Source organism: Dendropsophus ebraccatus, chromosome 7 (genome assembly GCF_027789765.1).
Source record: "Dendropsophus ebraccatus isolate aDenEbr1 chromosome 7, aDenEbr1.pat, whole genome shotgun sequence".
Taxonomy (NCBI): Eukaryota; Metazoa; Chordata; class Amphibia; order Anura; family Hylidae; genus Dendropsophus; species Dendropsophus ebraccatus.
This window is the reverse complement of record NC_091460.1, coordinates 59,692,375-59,714,423: the sequence shown is the minus strand read 5'-3', so window position 1 is coordinate 59,714,423 and position 22,049 is coordinate 59,692,375. Positions and strand designations below refer to the sequence as shown.

At 39.5% G+C, this 22,049-nt stretch overlaps 1 protein-coding gene across 2 annotated transcripts in view; it reads left to right on the top strand.

Moving 5' to 3' along the window:
• Positions 1 to 22,049, top strand: part of CORIN (corin, serine peptidase) — a 168,024-nt gene that overhangs the window by 21,722 nt on the left and 124,253 nt on the right. For both annotated transcript variants that reach the window (XM_069977586.1, XM_069977585.1), the window contains exon 3: positions 17,370 to 17,514. In XM_069977586.1, coding sequence (XP_069833687.1) covers positions 17,370 to 17,514 — 145 coding nt within the window. The remainder of the gene's footprint in view (positions 1 to 17,369; positions 17,515 to 22,049) is intronic.

The following is a 22,049-nucleotide window of genomic DNA, read 5'->3' as shown; positions in this document are numbered from 1 at the left end:
CCAGTCACAGTATGGTGGTATTGTTCAGGTCTGGTATGGCAGTGTTATCCAGTCAAAGTATGGTAGTATAAGGTCTGGTATGGCAGTGTTATCCAGTCACAGTATGGTAGTATAAGGTCTGGTATGGCTGTGTTATTCAGTCACAGTATGGTGCTATCAGGTCTGGTATGAGGGCGTTATACAGTTGCAGTGTCCCAGAACAGATGTTTTCTCTAATTTCGCCTAAAAGTGCATATTGGTGTCAGGATTTCTCTGTATTCTATTGTTCCTGTTCTGGAAACTATAATGGCCACTGCAAACTGCTGGTATTATGTCGCCCCCCAGTGTTCAAGTCTAGTATTTCTCATGCATATGTATCTGCCTATGGTTTAATGGAGTGATAATGCAATAGGCTTGGTGACACGTGACTTTCCCCCCTGTTGCCATGGTGACCCCAATAGCCGTCGAGTTTTGGCTGGGGATGCTATGTCACTTCCTGTCTACCTCAGTCCTTTGCTCTACCTTCAAGAAGGAAGAGTGTGTGTGCCTTCTCTCCACCTTCAGGGGAGAAGGAGTTATTCTTTGCTGCTCCAGCGTTACCTCAAAAGTCGGGACCTTTCCCTGATCCTCAGGCTTCTCCTGTTCAGCAAGATCTGGGTGCCGTTTTCAGTCATTACTCTACTCATCATTCGTCCTCATCAACAACAAGTATTTCAGTCAGCTTATTCCGCCCAGTATCATATCTCCTTATTTAAACAGAATGCGCCTCTAGTCTTCACGCAATAAACTTTATTGAATACAACTAAATACCATTAACTGTGAAGACTATAACTTAAAACATAACTTTTAATAGAACTTTTTAAGAATGTGTGATAGGTGATTAAAACGTGGGGTGTATCTACTAGTGATCAATGGCATTATTATAGAGTGATATTCACATTAGAGTCACAGTGAATAGTAAAGAGCCACAACGGGATCCAGTGTCATCATACAGTCCAACAGCCCCGGTCTGTACCATCCATGGACCCGAAATCGGAATTATATGCTGGGTAAATATACCCCTGCTTAATGGTGTTCCGTGAGTTGGGTCACTTGGGATAGACGGTATGAGAGATATATGGCCGATATAGGACAATGATAGACACCTAGTATCATATCTTCGGCACTACTACTCCCATCATTCAGTTTCTTCTTGCTCAAAGTAATGCTACCATCACAGCCTATTGCAGCATCACCCATTTCACAGTTATATTCAAGTCTGCCTCAATCCTGGTTGCATCCAGAGAGACTGTTGCTATTGGTTACCACCGTTATAATGAACGCACAACTATCGTTGTTTCTGAACCCTGGCATTGGTCTAGTTATTGGTGCCTTGACTAGTGACAACGAAGAATTACTCGGGCCCCGCATGGTCAGGATCCAGTGGGTTAGTCAGCTCCCCTCGTGCCAATACCGTGACCTAACATCTGGCAACTGGCTACCCGGGTCCTACCCAGTACTACCACCTACTACTACCCTCAGCGGGAGGCCCCAGCACACAGTCACAGTATTAGCTATCAGGTCTGGTATGGTGGTTTTATCCAGTCACAGTATGGCAGTATTGGTCAGGTCTGGTGTGGCGGTGGTAAATGTGACGCCTGGAGCTATTGCCTACCAATCTACTAATCCTGTGGTAAGAATTCCCTCAGACAATATGTAGACGCCTCTAATCATTGATTCAATGTGGAAATTTGTTTATGTTTTAAGAAGTTAAAAACTATGAGAATCGAGATTTAGACAATTTTTCTACATGAAGAGAAATACATGTGACCGAAACCACTCTCCTCCACGCTCCCCAAGATGGGACGTCTTCAGGTTTAGTGCCTAGGGCAGCAGCAGCAGCTGTAAAGCAGCGGCCCTGCCCTTGTACTGTTTATTCTTATATACAGTACACAGGGGAAGACTGCTCAATACAACTGCTGTGTGCCGCAGCCTGTACACAGCAAGTGGTGTTTGCTGTTCCTGCTCCCTCTGCTGGATCCATTAGTAAAGCAATTGTGACATGTGCTGTGGCTACTAGACAGCCTCTTACCGAGTAGTGTATATAAGAATATACAGTACATAGGGGGAAGAAGAGCCTACCTTGTACAGCTCTGTGCAACAGCGCTTGATCAGAGCAAGGGATCGGCAAGTGCAGGACTTACAGAGCCATACAGTTCCTGACTAGAGATGAGCGAACCGGGTTCGGGTTCGAGTCCATCCGAACCTGAACGTTCGGCATTTGATTAGCGGTGGCTGCTGAACTTGAATAAAGCCCTAAGGCTATGTGGAAAACATGGATATAGTCATTGGCTGTATCCATGTTTTCCAGACAACCTTAGAGCTTTATTCAAATTCAGCAGCCCCCGCTAATCAAATGCCGATCGTTCGGGTTCGGATGGACTCGAACCCGAACCTGGTTTGCTCATCTCTATTCCTGACACAAATGTTGGTGGCTGCAGAGGTAGCCGTGTCACCCCTTACTGCCATTAAATTGAAGTGGCTATGTAAAGAAAAATCAATATATTTATTTTAATGAAATTATTTTACAAAGTAATATAACTTTAAGCAAACAACAAAAAATAATGATATTAATTTATAATAATTTTTTAAAGTCTACAGAGTGCCCCTTTAACCCCTTAACTACAATGGATGTAAATGTATACCATGGAAGTCTATGCCTAAATGACCCATGGCATACATTTATGCCATTATCTGCAGGGGCTCTATGACAGGCCGCTGCACGATATTTATATAGTGATAGAAGCTGAGTTTCTGTCACTGTCTGATCAGGATTCCTGCTGTGTGATTTTGAAGGTTTTAATCATTTTAACTGACTGTCAGTAGTTTAACTCTTACATCAGTCAGTCAGCTCAGCAATCTTCACATAGTTTGCCACAAGCAGGCCTTATGTGAAGATTGCCGATAACAGTGATCAATGCTATGCAATGGTATAGTATTGACCAGTGTATGCAATCTACTGATTGCATGTAATAGTCTGAAGCTGAAATGAGCTGAGCTAACAGTGGTGTAGTCTGCCTTTATGATATCTAAGCCTCTGAAGAAACAAAAGATTACACAGCTCGATAAATGAAAAAAAAAAAAAATATATAGGGGTCAATATATGGCAATGCAGAACATTTTTTAAAGTAGTAAAACTATAAGGAAAAATTCTATAAATTAGGTATCATGGTAGTTTCAATGTTTCTTTCAAAAACAAACCCTCATTTATATGTAGATTAAAAAAAAGGAGTTATAACTGTATCCTTGAAAAAAACAGAACAGGCATGGCGATACAAGAACATAATAACCAAGTTATACTTACCTGTCCCGGTTCCCCAGCAACAGCAGTCCCACTCCCAGTCTACTGCTGGTCTCTTGTATCCCCTGGCTCCTGTGACATCATGGCCCCGAAGCACTCAAACAGCAGGATCTACAGAAGCAATTTTGTCCTTTACAGTACTAGTTATGCCCAGCCATAAAATCTAGTAGTTAAAATCACTTTAAAAAAACAAACAACTTTTGAAATGTCCAAGAGAGTTCTGATCTCCACAATATTTCAAAAGTTTTTTCTTTTTTTTTACGTGACGGTGGCTTTTTAAATATGGATACGTGGGATCCCGCGTTGATCCTGAGAATAAAGGGCTGCAATCCTGATCCAGATGCTTCATTAATAAAAAAGTAAAACAATATAATTTGGATTACTGTTTTATACAAATTAGCAGGATTTATTCCCTTTATTATTGTATCCGCAATGTTATTTGCAGATTTCCGAGTTTAGCCATTCACAGCTGTTTCTGCATGATTATAAGCAGATGGTTTAGTATTAGACACAACCATGGACACTGAATTATTTTTTCCATATGTAACTCCCACTGTGGTGTTGCCAGACTATAGCTGGCTGAACAGTGGGGTTGAAGACTACACTTTTCACTATAGAGACTATTATACTGGCAGATCTTATGGGAGTGGGATACAGTCATATATAGTCCGTGGAAGGATTTTATTTGCTAGCTCTCTACAATAAATTAAAATGTAGCAAGGCAGAACTATATCTCCCATCAATTTGCCGCTAGCGAGAGAAAAACTAGGAGGAATTCAGAGGAAAAGGGAGGAGTTAAAGGGAAGCGGGAGCTGGTAGAGAGATTTTTTCTTTCTTTTCAACTTGGAGATGATGCTGGTGTGATATAAAGAAGAAAAGGAACAAGTACTGTACATGTCGTGTGAGTAAACTACTGTACTTACCCGGCTAAAGATACTTGGGGCGGCTTATCATTGATTATTTTTAGATTCTTGCGTAATTTTTTCTCAGTTGTCCCCTTTTTTTTCACAATCATGTTACTTGAGTTTTTAGTTTTCTATTCCACTTACTCCATTTCTCAGAATCAACTTAAAAGTAAGTGAATCCTGGGCATACACTTGTTCTAAAGTGACTTATATGGAATTTTTAATGAAAGTGATTCGTTTTAGTGTACAGAGTTGTTTGATTATTTCTTGAGAAGGAGTGGCTTGAAATAAATAACACGTACCTGTCACTAAAAAATACTTTTGTCTTAAAGCGTAACTGTCATTTCAGGGTCATTTTTCTGAAAACATTAAATATTAACAGTACAAGCGATTTTAAGAAACTCTGTAATAGGTTTTATAAACCAAAAGAGTTTCCTTCTGGACTGAAAAAGCAATCTCCCAGCCTCCCCCCTCACATCAGAAGAAGCAGGATCTCTGTGTCCATTATGTGGCTATGGAGAGGGGAGGGGCTGTTAGGAGTGACTGAGCACGGAGGATTTCTGAAAAGCACAACACCCTGCAATCTTCTCTTAGTAAGTTCATAGATAAGCACTGACCTTTCTGACACCTGAATTTAGCGTTTTAGGTGCCCAGAGAGTCTACAAACAGCTGACCTTCATGTCACCTCTTCCTGCTCCCTCATCTCCCTCGGCCCCTCCCCCCTTGATAAGGATAGAATGGAGAGAGCAGAACTCGTCTTCGCTGGCTCCTCTGTAATGAAGACGTGTTTGCCTGATAATGCACAGATAAGAAGTCAGGGGGGGGGGGGGGCTGGGAGATTACTTCTTGAGTACAGAAAGAGGCTTTTTTGGCTGATGAAACCTATTACAGAGTTTCTTAAAATCGCTTATACTACTGATTTCTGCAATAAAAAAAACATGACAGTTACGCTTTAAGTTATTGATCACAGCGGGTCTCGCTGCTTAGACATCCTCTGATCAGAAGATATAACTGGGGGAGAGATGGCAGCATGATCAATTCCCCGGCTGGCTGCTCATTCCATCAATATTTTCTCAATGTAAGCCAATGAGCAGCTGGCCTTGAAGAGGATTGCGCTGCTGCGATCTCACCCTGGCTATATCTTCTGATCAGGGTGGCTCTTAGTAGTGATCAATAACTTTTGACATGTCTGATGACGTGTGTACGCCGGGAGGAGTATGTACGGTAAGCTCTTGCACTTGGAGGTTACGGTTGCACTTTTTGTTTGTGTTTGCACTTTAGCCACATGCAGAGTACAAGCTAAAATGGGAACAAAAGCATTGGGGTTCTGCCAATTTTTGCTTTTTTCTGATGTCTGATGACATGTCAAAAGTTTTTTTTAGTGACGGTGGCCATTTAATAAAACATGTAGAAATAGAAATATAGAAGATTGTTGGCAAAAAACGACCACATGGTCCATCTAGTCTTTTTTTTTCGAGTATTTCCTTTCTTATTAGATATACGTTTATCCCTGGCAGGTTTAAATTCAGTTACTATAGATTTACCAACCACATCTGCTGGAAGTTTGTTTCACACATCTACTTTTTATGAATATTTATTATATAGGCTACAGCCTGCTACATTGTCATTGTTGAAAGGTATATTAGATAGAAAAAAAATTGTTGGACTGGACCCTTAAAGATTTTTGGGGTTGTAGCACATACAGAGGTGCAACATCTTGGCCAGATGTTTGAGAATTAAAATAAATATTATAACCATGGTTATCTTTCAAAAATTGTGCCTATGTTTTAGACATTGAATCCTGTCCATCGTGTCCAATTCTTTTGGCCTTTTTCTTTACCTCACTGGACATCTGTAGGTTACTGACATCATTTTACTTCCTTTGCTTTTTGTGTAACAAAATTTTCCTTTGCACATAAGTTTATAACAATTTGAATAAAAAGTTGCATGGAGTTTATGCTTCCAAACGATTTAAAAAAGTTTCAGATATTAAAATGAGAAAAATCTTATCCAACACAAAATAAATTATAAGACTTGCAAATTTGTGTGAGATACACTGGTGGAACAACTTTTATAAGCAAAATGTACATCTACAGTGACATCACACATGTATAGAGTAGGTATGAAATGACGTTATACTGCTGAAAAGTTCACTTGGATTGGACTGGTTTCTCCTACATATCACATGAGCACCAAATTGAATTTGGTTATTACCAAGCAATGTTACTTTACTATACAGAAGAAAGACAGTGGTAGTGATTTTCTAATATATCTTTAAAATGGTACTCGAACATTAGGTAAAAAAAATAAACCTGCTGTAGAAGCATATAGCATTGCTTACTTGTGTGCCTCAGTTCTAAAACCACCATTTGTTTTGGAGGTTCCTATGTACTAAAATCCCCAGAATGCAATGTTTTCCCTCAGCTGTTTATCTCAATCCTTCCAAACCACCTAGACCTCTCCCTCAACACCCCTGCCTTTTCCCTGGACTATGCAGACTATTGCACAATCAGGGAGGTTGCAGCTTTTGCTGCATCATTTAGAGCAACAAGACAATGTAATCATACCTTACTCTCCCTAATTGTCCTAATAAAGATATACAGTGGTGCCTTGCATTACGAGCATAATTCGTTATGGCACTGTGCTCTAAATCTCTCTTATACCAAAGCAAATTTTCCCATAAGAAATCACTGAAATGCAGGCAGTTGGTTCCACGCCCCAAAAATAATGATTTTTTATTCTTAATAACAGGTAAAACAAATGAAACAAACATTTAGAAGCAGCTGAATGTCATATTATAAGTTACTGTACAGTATAATCAGCATGTGGAGTACAGTATGTATAGTAAGGGCATAAACCTGAAAAATAAGCAGCAGTTTGTAGATAAAAGATGGAACTGCAGATCCCCATAATGCAGGACACACAATATGTGGTCAGATGACAGCAATGGGGAAGAGAATGTGTTCTGCATGGACCAATCAGGAAGTGAGAATCACAGAACTGTCAGGGGGACAGAGACAGAAGCTTTTAGGCACATTATAGCAGGAATGGAGAGGATGGGAGACACAAGGGCTGACAGAGACTTCAGGAAGGAAGCTATGCAGAGATTAGCTCCACTGTCCTGTCCTCTGATACAAGCCCCAGCCTGAATTGGATCTGCTATGATTTTAAAGGTGAGGGAGACTTTCTGGGTCAGAGTGCAGTGCTGTAGACCATGCTATGCAGACCATACCCTTCTACCTCCCTGAATAACATATGGGAGCTGGGATAATCATTATAAGAACAATCCTGCTGGGATAATCATTATAAGAAATGCAAAACACAGAGAAAAAAAACAAAACAAGAAAGTGAATATTTCTCAAACCTCAGTGCCCCAAAATATGCCTGGCACTCCAAACCTTGTTTTAAAAGTCAAACTGGCTGCAATTAATTATCATGTAAAACAACAATGAGCAACAATATAGGGAACGCAAAAGTATTTGAGACTACAAGTACAAGAACATTTTTATAGTTGCTGTTGTTTTTTTAAAGTCATGTTTTTTATATTTAAGCATTGTTGTTGACTTTATACAGTTTGTAACCTGCAGCATTTGAGCTGTTGTAAAATAGTCACTCTGTAATAGTTCGAAGATTTCATTAAGTGGACTGAGACTTGTAGTTTTAATGAGAATTGACGGCTACAATGTTAGACTTTATCATCTTAATTTATGATGAAGTGTCAAGAAGGCACAGCCAAGCTGCCATAATTCTATATCCTGGCACATTTTCAGATTTGTCCTTACCTCCCAGACTTTTGGTAATGACTGACATCAGAGATCCCTCCAATGCTGCTCATGTAACTGCAAACAGTTTTGACATCTGTCTTAAGTGTTTTGTCGGTCTGATCTGCACCCACACAATGTAATTCCAGAGTTCGGACCACAAGGCTTTTGCTAGGCCTTTGTGTCTGCAGTGTGCCAATCTAATTGATCAAGGCAATGCATATGCATTGCATTGATCTATGTAAGCGATCAAATGATTGCTTATAATAGTACCCCGAATTTTGCTTACATCTGATTGCAGAAAAGAAAACAGAATAAAATTGATCAAAAGTTACATCTTTGCAATTGTTTACAATAAATAGTAAGAAACAGCGACTGGCACAACAGGCTGAAGGATAGAGTAAAGCAATATGAACGTATCGCTACAGTGGGCTAGTGGATGTGTTAAATAGCGTGAACTAGGGTGTTTTTTCTCCACAAATGCAGTTCCAGTAGTAAACATCAACAAAGTAGAAGAATAGAGGAGGGCACTCTCCATGTCGTTCAATTCATCAATGCACTACTGGTTTTGGTTGCAAAATACTGACCAAAATACTGAGCAAAAATACCATGTGTGAACATAGCTTAATAGTGTATTAACGTTCTTTGGGCAGAATACTACTTAAAGCTGTGCCTAAGTAAATAGCTACAATGTATAAAAAATGCTTATTTTCCAAAATACTTACAGTACATTACAATAAAACTGGGTTTTTGGTTTTAGGTTTACATTTACCATATACTGTATGTTACATTCGAAAATGAAAGCAAAAAACTAATTGTGCCTTATGCCATTCAGCAGAATCCAATTCCCAATGACATTATAAAACGGACTGTAATGTATACTTTTTTTTTAATGTATACAATAGTGTTGTTGACTACTTTTTGTGTACAGCTTAATTTTACAAAAACTCTGAAAAGGAAAATAATGCAGTGTGAACCTAGCCTAATTTATTATAACTTAATATAACATTATCTCCTCCCTGTGGTCATTCCTAGATGCTGTTGAAATCCCAAGTTATCAGATGTTGTTGGTCTAAGTCGTACACATTGATCCCTATTAACTCTTATTCCTAATGGTACTTCTAAAGTGCACTTTAGTGCAGTTAATTGTAGTATTTTATATCGGCAACTTTGAACACCGCATGTTTAATTATAGCTCTATTTATATAAAATAATATAATTCCTTTAATATAACTTTGTTTTACTTACTTTTATTCATATACCATATTGCTCAGAGATGTACAGTTTGAGGAAACAGTGAGGATACAATGAAAAGTTAACAATGGGCATATAAATACAATAAAAATCACTTACACGTACATGTATGAGAATTTTAACAATAGGTGACTTATAATAGAGACATAGATGTCACATTTACAATAATGAAAAAGTATGAATAATTAATAAGACTGTAATAACATGGAAATTAGAGGCAAAAAAATCTATGAGATGATTTGACTTATGTTATCAGAATGTGATCTGATAATGATGAACACTTCTTTTATTACCTAATCTTGTAGAATTTTTGTTGCTCGACCTTTGGAAACAACATTTTCCATTTGCTTTCATGGTTTGTGGAAGGCTGTGGGACCATAATCTTTATTTTATATTGTTTAATCCCATTATACAGATCACATAACTAACAAACAGTTATTAATGGCAGATTCTTTATTTCAGGCTCCCCCGAATCCATCTAATTTTGCTTAATTATTCAAGCTTCCAATGAAATTGAATTGGGGTATGAGGTAACCCTTGGCAAAGAGGGGGGGGGGGGGGGCTACCAGTGAAAGATAGGAGCGTATAAAACTGAAAAAAATGTTGTGTGAAGCACCTTTGGCCTCCATAACAGTCGCCAGTCTGTCTGTATGATGCCACAAGGTTTACACATCTGGATTCGGGATTTTTTTGCCATTTGCTATGCAGGTCCTCTTAAAGCGACTCTGTACCCACAATCTGCCCTCCAAACTGCTTGAACTGTGGGATAGCTGCTTTTAATCCAAGATCTGTCTTGGGGTCTGTTCAGCAGGTGATGCAGGTTATTGTCCTAAAAAACAACTTTTAAACTTGCAGCCCTGTGTCATATTGGTATAGCCTAGAGTGTCTGTGCCCTAGGCCTGCAACACCTCTCCTTATTTCCTTCCCTTCCTCTCCACCATTAGGAATGCCCCAGGCAGGATTTCTCCTGTACATCGTTTGTCTGAACACTGCACATGTGCTGGATCATTAAGGCACCTGTGCAGTGTACAGACAAGGGATGAATAGGATAAATCCTGCCTGGGGGGCGTTCCTAATCATGAGGAGGGCAGGAGGATGGATGGAGGGATGGTGCAAACTTATGGCGGACATACTCTAGACCAAGCCAATTTGACTCAGAGCTGCAAGTTTAATAGTTGTTTTTTAAGACAATAAGTGCTTCACCTGCTGAACGGACCCCAGGACAGATCTTGAATTAAAAGCAGCTATCCAATGGTACAAGTGATTTGGGGGGAACAGATTGTGGGTACAGAGTCGCTTTAAGCTCTGTGAAATTGGATGGGGACCATGGATAGAGGCATTTTCAGGTCTCTCTAGAGATGTTCAATAAGGTTAGAGCTGTGGCTGGGCCACTTAAGGGCATTAAAAGAGTTGTTCCTAAGTCAATGCTTTGTTTTCTTGGCTATGTGCTTATAGTCATTGGGGGGACATTTATTAAGTCCGGTGTTTTCTGCGCCGGACTTTAAAATGTCCCCACAGCTCCCACACTACGGAGATTTATGTAGAGGCGGACTGCCTCTACATAAATCCCGTGCACGCCAGTGCGCGTGGCAGGAAACCTACGCCAGCTCACAGATGGAGTAGGTTTCCTTCTTGTTTTTACAATTAAAACCCAATGAATCGCGTGGACTCTGAGTCCGCGCCCTCTGCGTCCCCCGTACTGCCCCCTCCACACCCCCTCAAACATCTCAAAGATTATCAAGAGATATAGGAGTCATATAAGTTAAAGTTCAAGCCTTAAAGCCCTATTACACAAAATGATTATCGGCCGTTAATTGCCTGGCATAATAAAAGAAATTTATCAGCCGGCATGAACAATGTTGGCTAATCGTTTTCTGTTGTCTTTAAACATTTTGAAAGACAAATGACTAAGATAGCAACTAAAGATGAGCGAACCGGGTTCGGGTTCGAGTCCATCTGAACCCGAACATTCGGTATTTGATTAGCGGTGGCTGCTGAACTTGGATAAAGCTCTAAGGTTGTCTGGAAAACATGGATACAGCCAATGACTATATCCATGTTTTCCACATAGCCTTAGGGCTTTATCCAACTTCAGCAGCCACCTCTAATCAAATGCCGAAAGTTCGGGTTCGGATGGACTCGAGCATGCTTGAGGTTCGCTCATCTCTAATAGCAACGATCTGCTGCAGTATCTGCAGCAGACCGCTTCTATCTTCTATGGCCTGACCAGACGATCTAGCAATCACCCGGGCAGCCCCCCCCCGCAGCTCCCTTGCCCCCGGCTCTTACTCAGCGGGGAACAGGGAGCAACCGAGAGCTGACAGCACTTGTTGGATCCTCCCCATCGCCCTTTCTAAAAGGGGCTTTACAGCAAAGTATTTGAATACTTGTATCCACACAATTTTTTTGTCTTTTTTATACATTTGCAAACATTTGTAAAAAAATGTTCTCATTATGGTGGCTGAGTGCAGAATGAAGGGGGAAAACTTGTAACCTTTTTATTTTAGCACAAGGCATTACAAATTGTGAAAAAGTTAAAGTGTCTGGAGACTTTCCCAATGAATTGTATTAAAATATTGAATGTCTAAATATCTGCTATTAATTAAAAGCTTGCCGAAATAGTCTGCTGTCAATTATGTGATTTGCCAAGTGAAGTTCAGATTCTAAATGTTCTAGTAGTAATTGGAAATCTTTCATGTTATACTAAATGACTTCCACTATGTAACACAATTTGATCCTGTTAACATGAAATAACTTACTGAATAATGTGAATGATGTGACAGGCAGCCTTTAGGCAAGATTTTTCTTATGTGTTATAGATGTTCGTGCCATCAAATGAGCCAAAATTGTTTGAGGAACAATTAATGGATAAAATATGTTCTGATTGAAACATAATAGGATTTCATCAGTGGGAGGTGCTCTTCTTTTCTGTAACCAGTTATGAGTCAAAAAGTATACATATAGATAAAACAATTTAGATGCTTATACTGGCTCATTTAAAGGGGTTATCCAGCTTTAGAAAAACATGGCCACTTTCTTCGAGACAGCACCACTCTTGTGTCCAGGTTGGGTGCAGGTTTTGCAACATAGTTCCATTGAAGTGAATGGTGCTCAATTGCAAACCACACCTGAACTAGAGACAAGAGTGGTGCTGTATTTGAAAGAAAGTGGCCATGTTTTTTTAAACATATTCCCATAGTCATTTCCCTTTCCCCGCCCAGCCTTGTTTATCAAGGCTTTTCCACTGTAGCTATATCCAGCATTCTCTGTTTGCAGAATGATGAGAAAAAAAAAAAACAGATACGACTTCATAGAAATGGGACTCTAGCACAGGGGTTTAGTAGTCTAGCAGTGTCCTCCCATTCATTTGAATGAGCTGAAGCTGTAATGCATTCCATGACATTATGAATATGTTTTGGCCTGCTTGTGTGCTAAGCGCTGTAATCAAATAAGGGACCTCGTCTCTCACTGGATCACCAAACTCCCTTTAAATTAGCTGATTGACAGAAGTGCTGTGAGTGGATCCCCACTGATCCGATGCTTCTCCATTCTAGTGGGAGACTCAGGATTTCCATTCTGATTGCCATTTGGAGTCGGGAAGGAATTTTCCTCCTATGATGGGGCAATTGGCATCTGCATTTTTGCCTTTCTCTGGATCAACACAGAAGGGTTTTACTAGGTTCAATCTAATGGACTCTTGTCTTCTTTTAACCTTATTAACAATGTAACTATGAGATCAGGAAAGGGAATTAATTAGAGATGAGCGAACCTTGAGCATGCTCGAGTCCATCCAAACCCGAACTTTCGGCATTTGATTAGCGGTGGCTGCTGAAGTTGGATAAAGCCCTAAGGCTATGTGGAAAACATGGATATAGTCATTGGCTGTATCCATGTTTTCCAGACAACCTTAGAGCTTTATCCAAGTTCAGCAGCCACCGCTAATCAAATGCCGAACGTTCAGGTTCGGATGGACTCGAACCCGAACCCGGTTTGCTCATCTCTACAATTAATGTACAATTGCAGGGGGTCCAACTGTAAAGCAAATATACTATTTTCCTCTATCACGTGAATAAGTGGGATAAGTTCTAATGGTGGGACACCTCTTTAATGAATCCTCTCAGGAATCTTTCTTACAACCCTGTTTGTATTGATTTAGAATAAAGAGTTATAAAAGAGTAAAGGGTTCAGCCTCTGTTCTATGCCTTTTCAACAGCTTCTGCGTTGTGAAATGGAGAGAAGTAAATAGAGAAAGCAACTTCCCATCCCCATAGCAGATGCTCTAGGAGTTTGCAAGTCTCATCTGTCATCCAGCTTTCTTTTACCACGGACCTTAAGGTGTAGAGCAAAACATAGACCTAGTATAATGTGATAAGCCTCTGTGTATGTATATATATATATATATATATATATATATACACTCACCGGCCACTTTATTAGGTACACCATGCTAGTAACGGGTGGTCTTCTGCTGCTGTAGCCCATCTGCCTCAAAGTTCGACGTACTGCGCGTTCAGAGATGCTCTTCTGCCTACCTTGGTTGTAACGGTTGGCTATTTGAGTCACTGTTGCCTTTCTATCAGCTCGAACCAGTCTGCCCATTCTCCTCTGACCTCTGGCATCAACAAGGCATTTCCGCCCACAGAACTGCGCTCACTGGATGTTTTTTCTTTTTCGGACCATTCTCTGTAAACCCTAGAGATGGTTGTGCGTAAAATTCCAGTAGATCAGCAGTTTCTGAAATACTCAGACCAGCCCTTCTGGCACCAACAACCATGCCACGTTCAAAGGCACTCAAATCACCTTTCTTCCCCATACTGATGCTCGGTTTGAACTGCAGGAGATTGTCTTGACCATGTCTACATGCCTAAATGCACTGAGTTGCCGCCATGTGATTGGCTCATTAGAAATTAAGTGGTAACGTGCAGTTGGACAGGTGTACCTAATAAAGTGGCCGGTGAGTGTATATACATACACATATATGAGAAGGCAATGCCAATTCAGATATCTTTGCTTAGTCAGAATGAGAATATATGTCTGAGTTCACATGTATTACTCTAATATAAATATTTTTCACATGGTCCATTGTATACAGGAAAACATGTATGGAAATGATAGAATGAATCATCCTTAATGCCCCATCCGATGAAGTTCCCAGGAATGGCTTACAGCGTTTTTTAATTAGATTTTATCCTATTTATAGTGCAGCATATTATTCACAGATTCATTACGGCCAGTAGCGGCAGAGTATGATGTAATAAACTTTCACTGCAGGGGTCTACTGCTGTCAGTGCTTAACCCTCCTTATGTCTTTTTGTAGATTATGTAAAACTCTATTATATCGTATATTCCAATAAAGTTCATAGAGACTTGTGATGTTTGGACCTCTGGACTTATCACATTATCACGCTCATCATCTGCAATGCTCATGCACGACTCCCTTTGGGGCAGGGGCTGAATATATTTAGCATACAGTGTCAGTGACTTATGTGTTATAGGGGTTGTGCTATTTTCTCTTATCATTACAGATTCAATTAGAAATGCCATTGCCACACATATATGGTGTAAACAACAGCATCCCCCTCCGCCCCCCCCCCCCCAGTCTTGGAAGGTATACTTAAAGAGTAGAATCAAATGGTATCACCTTATAGTTACTAATAGACAAATGTAGTCTATTAGTAACTATCTGCCCAAGCATACACAGTTTTTTGTGTGGAACACTGCAAGAAAATGTAATGCACATGGAAATCCACAAAGTAATTAATTTATTATGCTAAGAACATATGGATCAATCAATGGACATGACATGGGCACACTGCAGTACACATCAACCTTTAGATAATCAGTCTGCAGTACGTGTGAATTCTAAGTACTTGTAAATGTACTGAGAGTAAATCAAGCGGAATCCCGCCTTCCTCAGTGTGTTAATGGGATGGCTTGCGTGCCTCCGCTTCGGCCGGTCTTCGTTTAAAGAACAGTGGAAGTTGAGGCGTGCGAGCTCTCCCATCGACACACTGAGGAAGGCGGGATTCCCTGGCAGGGAGCGCCGCCGTGGAATTCCGCCTGATTTACTCAGTGTGAATGGGAACTACGGGTGCGTTCACACGTAGTTACATGCAGTGGCACCATTACAGTCTATGGCCCTGCCTTCTCACTGTGAATTTTCAGTCCTCTGCAAGAATTTAGTGACAGCCATGGTTAACTAACTGCTGTGGGGTTAAAAAATAATAAACAGCCAATGCCCACCAACTTACTGATAAAGAGGGAGTGAGTGGTATGTATAGTGACTCTGGAGACCTTACAAACAGGATCTATTTGTGACTGTCCAAAAAAGCAGTTCCCAGATTCCACTCTCTTCCCAGTGAGCAGGCAATGGATGTCCATACAACTTTTATAGTCTCACACCATTCCATCTGTAATAGATGGTGTTCCCCGAGTATAAATAGATCTGTCATGGTCTTCAAGTGCAGTGGATGGAGATATCAGTTACCAGCTATGTAAATAATTGTAAATGTCCCTTAAAATAGCCGCTGCAATTGTCAACAAACCTTCGTGTTCTCCAACTGGGAAACTTCTCTCGGTAATCTGTTTTTTATATTCTCTTCGTTTTCTAAGATGTATATAGCAGATTTTAAATATGTTTTTATATACATTTTTCTGAAACATAATAACATGCCAAGTATACTGTATATCATGTTTTAGTCTGAGGTCCTGTGGAGAATTGAACACCATGGGGGAGATTTATCAAATGTGGTGTAAAGTGAAACTAGCTCAGTTGCCCCTAGCAACCAATCAGATTCCACCTTTCATTTTCAAAACAGTCTGTAAGGAATGGAAAGTGGAATCTGATTGGCTGCTAGGGGCAACTGAGCCAGTTTCACTTTACACCATGTTTGATAAATCTCCCCCCTTGTGTTGTGGAAGTGAACCTGGATATCTGGGTAAATCGAGAAGGAAAGGTAACAGTTCAGATTTTAAATATATTATAAATAAACAAAAAACACAATAAGACAAAACAAAACAGTTATCAAATACACATAGGATATTTAGTATATGGAAAAGTATTCCCCTCTTCATTCCTCTCATCATTAGGCTGTGTTCACACAGTGGTTTTCCTCTCCGTTTAAAATGATGTCTGTCTTTTTGCTGTTTGGTCGCCCGTCAGTGCAATGATGGCTGTTGGTACATTATTCTAGTTTAGGTGGACTAATTGGCCTTTGGGTGTGTCTATAGTTGAAAAAAAAAGATTAAATTTAATCGTAAAAACATTGAAAGGACGGTGAAAAAAAGAAAAACTGTATGAACGACTAAAAAATAACGTTCGTTTGCAAAAAAGGTCTGAAAATAATTGTCATGATCATTATTTTAACATCTTTGCAGACCGTCTGTCATTTTATACACTGTGTGCAATGGACGTCCATCATTCCATTGACAAGTCAGTTAAATCGCTGCAATATTGGACGTCTTTTTAAATAGAAAAAGCGTACGCCTTTTCTCTTTATTTTAACTTTATGTGAAAATAGCCTTAGTGTGGTCTCCAATAAACATTGGAAAAAATCCTTAAAAACACTGTAGCCAGATGTTAGCTGGAGGTCAATAGGTAAACATAACACATGCTTTTTTTCGTGTTTTTCCTTTCTAGGGAAGAAGTTTTTGGATTTAGTATCTGTTATATAAAAATGCACCATGCTGTAGGTGTGACTTTTTTTTTCTTTTGCTGTGAGTTTTGACCTTTATTAAAATTTTTTGAATTACCTGATCAAAGAATCACATACATTTTAACAGAAAAAATGCTACAAAAACTGCAGTTACTGTATGCATGAAGCACAAAAAAAAAAAAAAGTTTTTAAGTCTGTTTTCAAACAAAAAAAACTTATACACAATGTGAATGAGTTAATGCCATAGCCACTCTGCAAGTTTTTTCTATTTCATATGCAGGCAAATATATACAGGTAATTACGGTATATGTTAGGCACCAAAATGGATCAATAAAATCTGTTCTACTAGATATTTTCATCTCATACTGTCATATAGTAGCAATATTAATGAGTGAATTATTATCAGATAGCAGCTGGTAAGATAATTCTTGGCACCAGGCAGACTGGATAACACTAAACTGTTTTTTTCCTTCAGGTCTTCGGAGCAGATGAAGATAATATGGGGGATGGTTGTTCTCAAAAGCTGGCATCTGCCAAGTACCTACGGGTTTTGCTGCTCATTCTGATTCCGTGTATTTGTGCTCTTATACTGTTGCTGGTCATTCTGCTCAGTTTTGTGGGTAAGTAAAATCCTTCTTTGCTAACTGTCTGAACTGAGGTGTAAGTCAAAGCACTTAGGTCCCAAAGTATAATTTGTAACAGAGCACCTTACTAGGCATTGCTATTTATAAAAACAGTGTCCAGTTATGTGGCTAAATGACATTTTGGAACAAGGGCCTTTGCATTGTTTGATTTTTATTGTTGATTTGTTCCAGAAATGTAAAATGAAGCAAACTTTTAAATAGTTTTTACTAAAAATTCCCTACCATTTAGTTGCTCAGAGAAAGGTAAGATAAGTCCACTAGCAGGAGAGGGAGTGAGTCACGCGTAAGAGTGGACACAGGGTAAAGAATCCTTGGAGGACAGCTCACACAGGCTGAAGATAAGGAGGGAAGGGCACAAGAGGCAATCTGCTGGGGAGAATCATATACGCTGTGTGTAGTGCCCCACTAAATGCTTTATGCACCTGTTGCAAAGTTCTCACTTCAGGTTAAGTGGTGATGAAGTAGTCTGCAGTTTCGCAACGAGGTGTCAGTGTTATTTATGAGTCTTGTTGTTCCATGCACAGCAGTAGGAAGGTAATGGGTTAATGTTACAGTTGTACCATGTGTTCTGTGCCAACCTATAGGAGATGCTCTTTCTCTCTCAACCTATCCCTGCTCCCCACACACACTCACCCCCTGTAGGAGGAGTTAGTTAGCTCCATGTGGGAGTAAGGAAGCAAGTAGGTAAGTCTAGTCTAGACACTCAGGTTTACAGATGCTGCTAGAGACAAACTGTTCTTCCAGTACTACTTCTATGTTCAGTGTGCAGAGGGAGAGGAGTCCAGAAACACCCTAACCCACATTAAGAACACATCTAAAAGGCGCAGGGCAGTATCCTGAACAGAAGAGGAACTAGCCTGGATAGGACGAAGCTACCTTAAAGTAGGTCTATGTATCCTATCTCCAAGTGCAGGTAACTAGGACACCCCTGGACACTTAGCTATGCCCAGATAACCACAGCTGGGGCTTGTAGTACCCTGACAGGACGGGTCACTTGACACTGTAGGGCACAAGGTGGTTAGACACAGTCTAAACACTACTACAAGTACACTTCTCACTATAAAGTATATCTCTTCAAGTTCAAGTACATTGGGTGGGTGCTTCTCTAACAAACTCCTCTCTTCTACTCAACTTTCCAAGCACCCCTACAACTACCTCTCTTCTACTTCTTCAGCACCTCCTTTAGCACAACAAGTTCCAGCACTAAAGTTTATGTCAAAGATATATCTATTCTGTGAAAGTGTATTGTACTATTGAAGAACTCTACAATAAAGCTGTTCTGTTTTTACAACACTGGGACTCATACTTCATCATACTTCATACGCACCAGCACCCATACACAGATAAACCGCACACCTTGGGTTATTTTTTCCCCTTCTGTGGGTGGTGGTACCGATAGTCCAGGTGGGTCATTTGCCACTCAGGACTACCGTGACAAGAGCCCAAGGGACCCATACCAACATGGCAAGTCACCGACCATTTGGGGAACACAGTCAGCCACATAAACAAAGCAGGTACCAAAATCACACCTGAGTGCTGGACAAGCACTGGTATCACAATACCATCATTGGCTGAGCTGACACAACAACACCTAGCACCAAAACTCCTACCACATGTGTACAAAGAAAGAGGAAATAGAGCTCACATAAGTTGTACATACAAAAGTATGCACATTTTGAAGTAAAGGCATATGGGGAAAAGATTTTTGCATTGTAAAAAATGCAACACAGGAATAATAATAAAAAAAAAACTTTAAAAAGGTGTCCATAATTTTTTGTTACTGACAATGTAGTATTTTGTTTCTATTATTATTATTATTATTATTATTATTATTATTATTTTAGTTTAGAGTGAAAAAATACTAAGTTTTGTGTAATAAAAATATTTAATGAAAGATGTACAGTATATTGGGCATAGTCATGTTTTTCAACAAATTATTTTCTTAAACTGAAGATGTGTGAGCCTTTTCTTTATACCTGTCCTCTATATATAATTTGTCCCTTGCTTTTGTATTCAGTTATTGCAATTATAAACCTGAATATGTGAACACCCCTCAAAGTGCAGAGGCAGCAGTTGCTACTAATAGAGTAACAAAATATGTGCCTTACTGCTGATCGATTACCAATACCCTGAGGTACCTGGATCAAAAGAATGTGCATCATAAAGATGTGTGTACTGTTTGTAGATTTGCCAGTGTAGTATACAGTATAAATAAAAGTGGGAAGAGAAAAGTTGCTGGATGACGCAACCAGCTGTTTGGATAGAAAAGCGCAATTAAAATACTGTATGTAGTACTCTTCCACAGCGACGACAGAGAATCTGTTTAGCTATCTCGTTATCTTGTTTTACTGTTCGAAATTACTTTCTTCCTATTGTTAGGATGTTGTTCCTGTATGTTGGGTTGAGATTTCCCTCTGCCATCTCCCAAGCCCCAAAACTGCCCTTTCTCTTTCTCCCCCTACCCTCCATTTCCCTTATATCTTACCAGCTCCACATTTCCTTATTACCACATGACTTTCTCCCTCACCCTTTCCTTTCGCCTCCTTTCCCTCCTGTGATACAGAAGAGTGATGTTTATTGCTGCTCTATTGTGACCACGAATGATTTTTGTATTGTTTGCTGTATGAGGCATGTGGGCGAATGTCTAGTTTTGCTTTTCAAATTTGTGGTTTAATTAGCCTCTACTGTATTGAAAACTAGAAAAAAATAAATTATATATATATATATATATATATATATATATTTATTTTGCAATATTAGATAGATAAATGTCTAAGCAGAGATGAGAATTGTGTGGAGATCAGGATTAAATGATGGTCAAAATATTATTCAATAAACTAAAAAAACATTATCCACCAAATATCAAACACTAAAGCTGCTGGCAGACAGTTACACCTCATAAGATCTAATATTAAATTAAATTTGTCTCAGTTTGGCTTGGTTCAGACTATGTCATTTTGCAAATAACAACCGTTATTTTTGAAAAAACTGATGTTCTTTGCACAATGATGGCCATTGTTATGAAATATGGCCATCATTTTTACATAGTGTGAACTTAGCCTTTAAGTGATTGAAGGCTGACTCTTTGCTGTGAAGTATTATGTTATATTTGCATATCAAGAAAATATAAAACTCGGGTAGTTTATACTTATTATGACTCTATTCATCTGTACTCATTATTCCTTTCTCTGATGGCTCAAAGATAATAGAATACTTACACAAGAAACCTATATGCACCTGTTCACATAATATTTGCCTCAGTTTTTTGCCTTGGTAGCTTTCCTGGTGAGTTCTCCTGTGTATTATAGTTTTGTCTCATAGACTGTAAACAATATTTGCATGTCTGTGATCTTTCTGCAACATTACACAACACTTTGTAAATTCCAGAATACACATATTTTGCTCTATTTTGTCGATTGTTCTATGAATACTTTATTAGTAGATAGTTTTACAGCCAGAAGCAACATGTGCTTCTTGGTCTTACCTCACTTCTCCCATTTCCCATTTGTGCTTTATTCATTTCAGTATGAACAATGTGTAAATTGTTTTAAGTACATGTGAACCACAGTATCGTCCCCTACACCCAGCGATGATGACATGTTTTGTGCTCACTTTGAGAATTATTGACACGCCTGGTGATAATGGGGCTATATGTTACACTGTAATTGAATTACTTCATCATTCCATTGAATTAGTCGAGGGGTTTCCAGGTCCCTGGCTGAGTAGCTGTATATTTAGCCTTTAAAGATAACGCCTTTCTCCAATTTCTCCATTTTTCCATTTTTTTCCAATTAACTGTATAGAATACCACATGTGGACCACATGCCATCCCCAAATGCACTTACAGCTTGTGATTATTGCTGATGTTCTGTGTGAATTATGTTCTTATGTTTATGTTTTATGACTACACTCACTAACCTTGGAACTATCCTGATAAAAATTGAGATTGGCCTGCAAATCCTCAGCACCATTTTATTAGTGTGTGTGTGTGTGTGTGTGTGTGCGCGCATATACACTACCGTTTAAAAGTTTGGGGTCACCCAAACAATTTTGTGTTTTCCATGAAGAGTCACACTTATTCACCACCATACGTTGTAAAATGAAAAGAAAATAGAGTCAAGACATTGACAAGGTTAGAAATAATGATTTGTACTTGAAATAACATTGTTTTTACATCAAACTTTGCTTTCGTCAAAGAATCCACCTTTTGCAGCAATTACAGCATTGCACACCTTTGGCATTCTAGCTATTAACCTGTTGAGGTAAGCTGGAGAAATTGCACCCCACGCTTCTAGAAGCAGCTCCCACAAGTTGGATTGGTTGGATGGGCACTTCTGGCGTACCATACGGTCAAGCTGCTCCCACAACAGCTCAATGGGGTTCAGATCTGGTGACTGCGCGGGCCACTCCATTGCTGATAGAATACCAGCTGCCTGCTTCTGCTGTAAATAGTTCTTGCACAATTTGGAGGTGTGTTTAGGGTCATTGTCCTGTTGTAGGATGAAATTGGC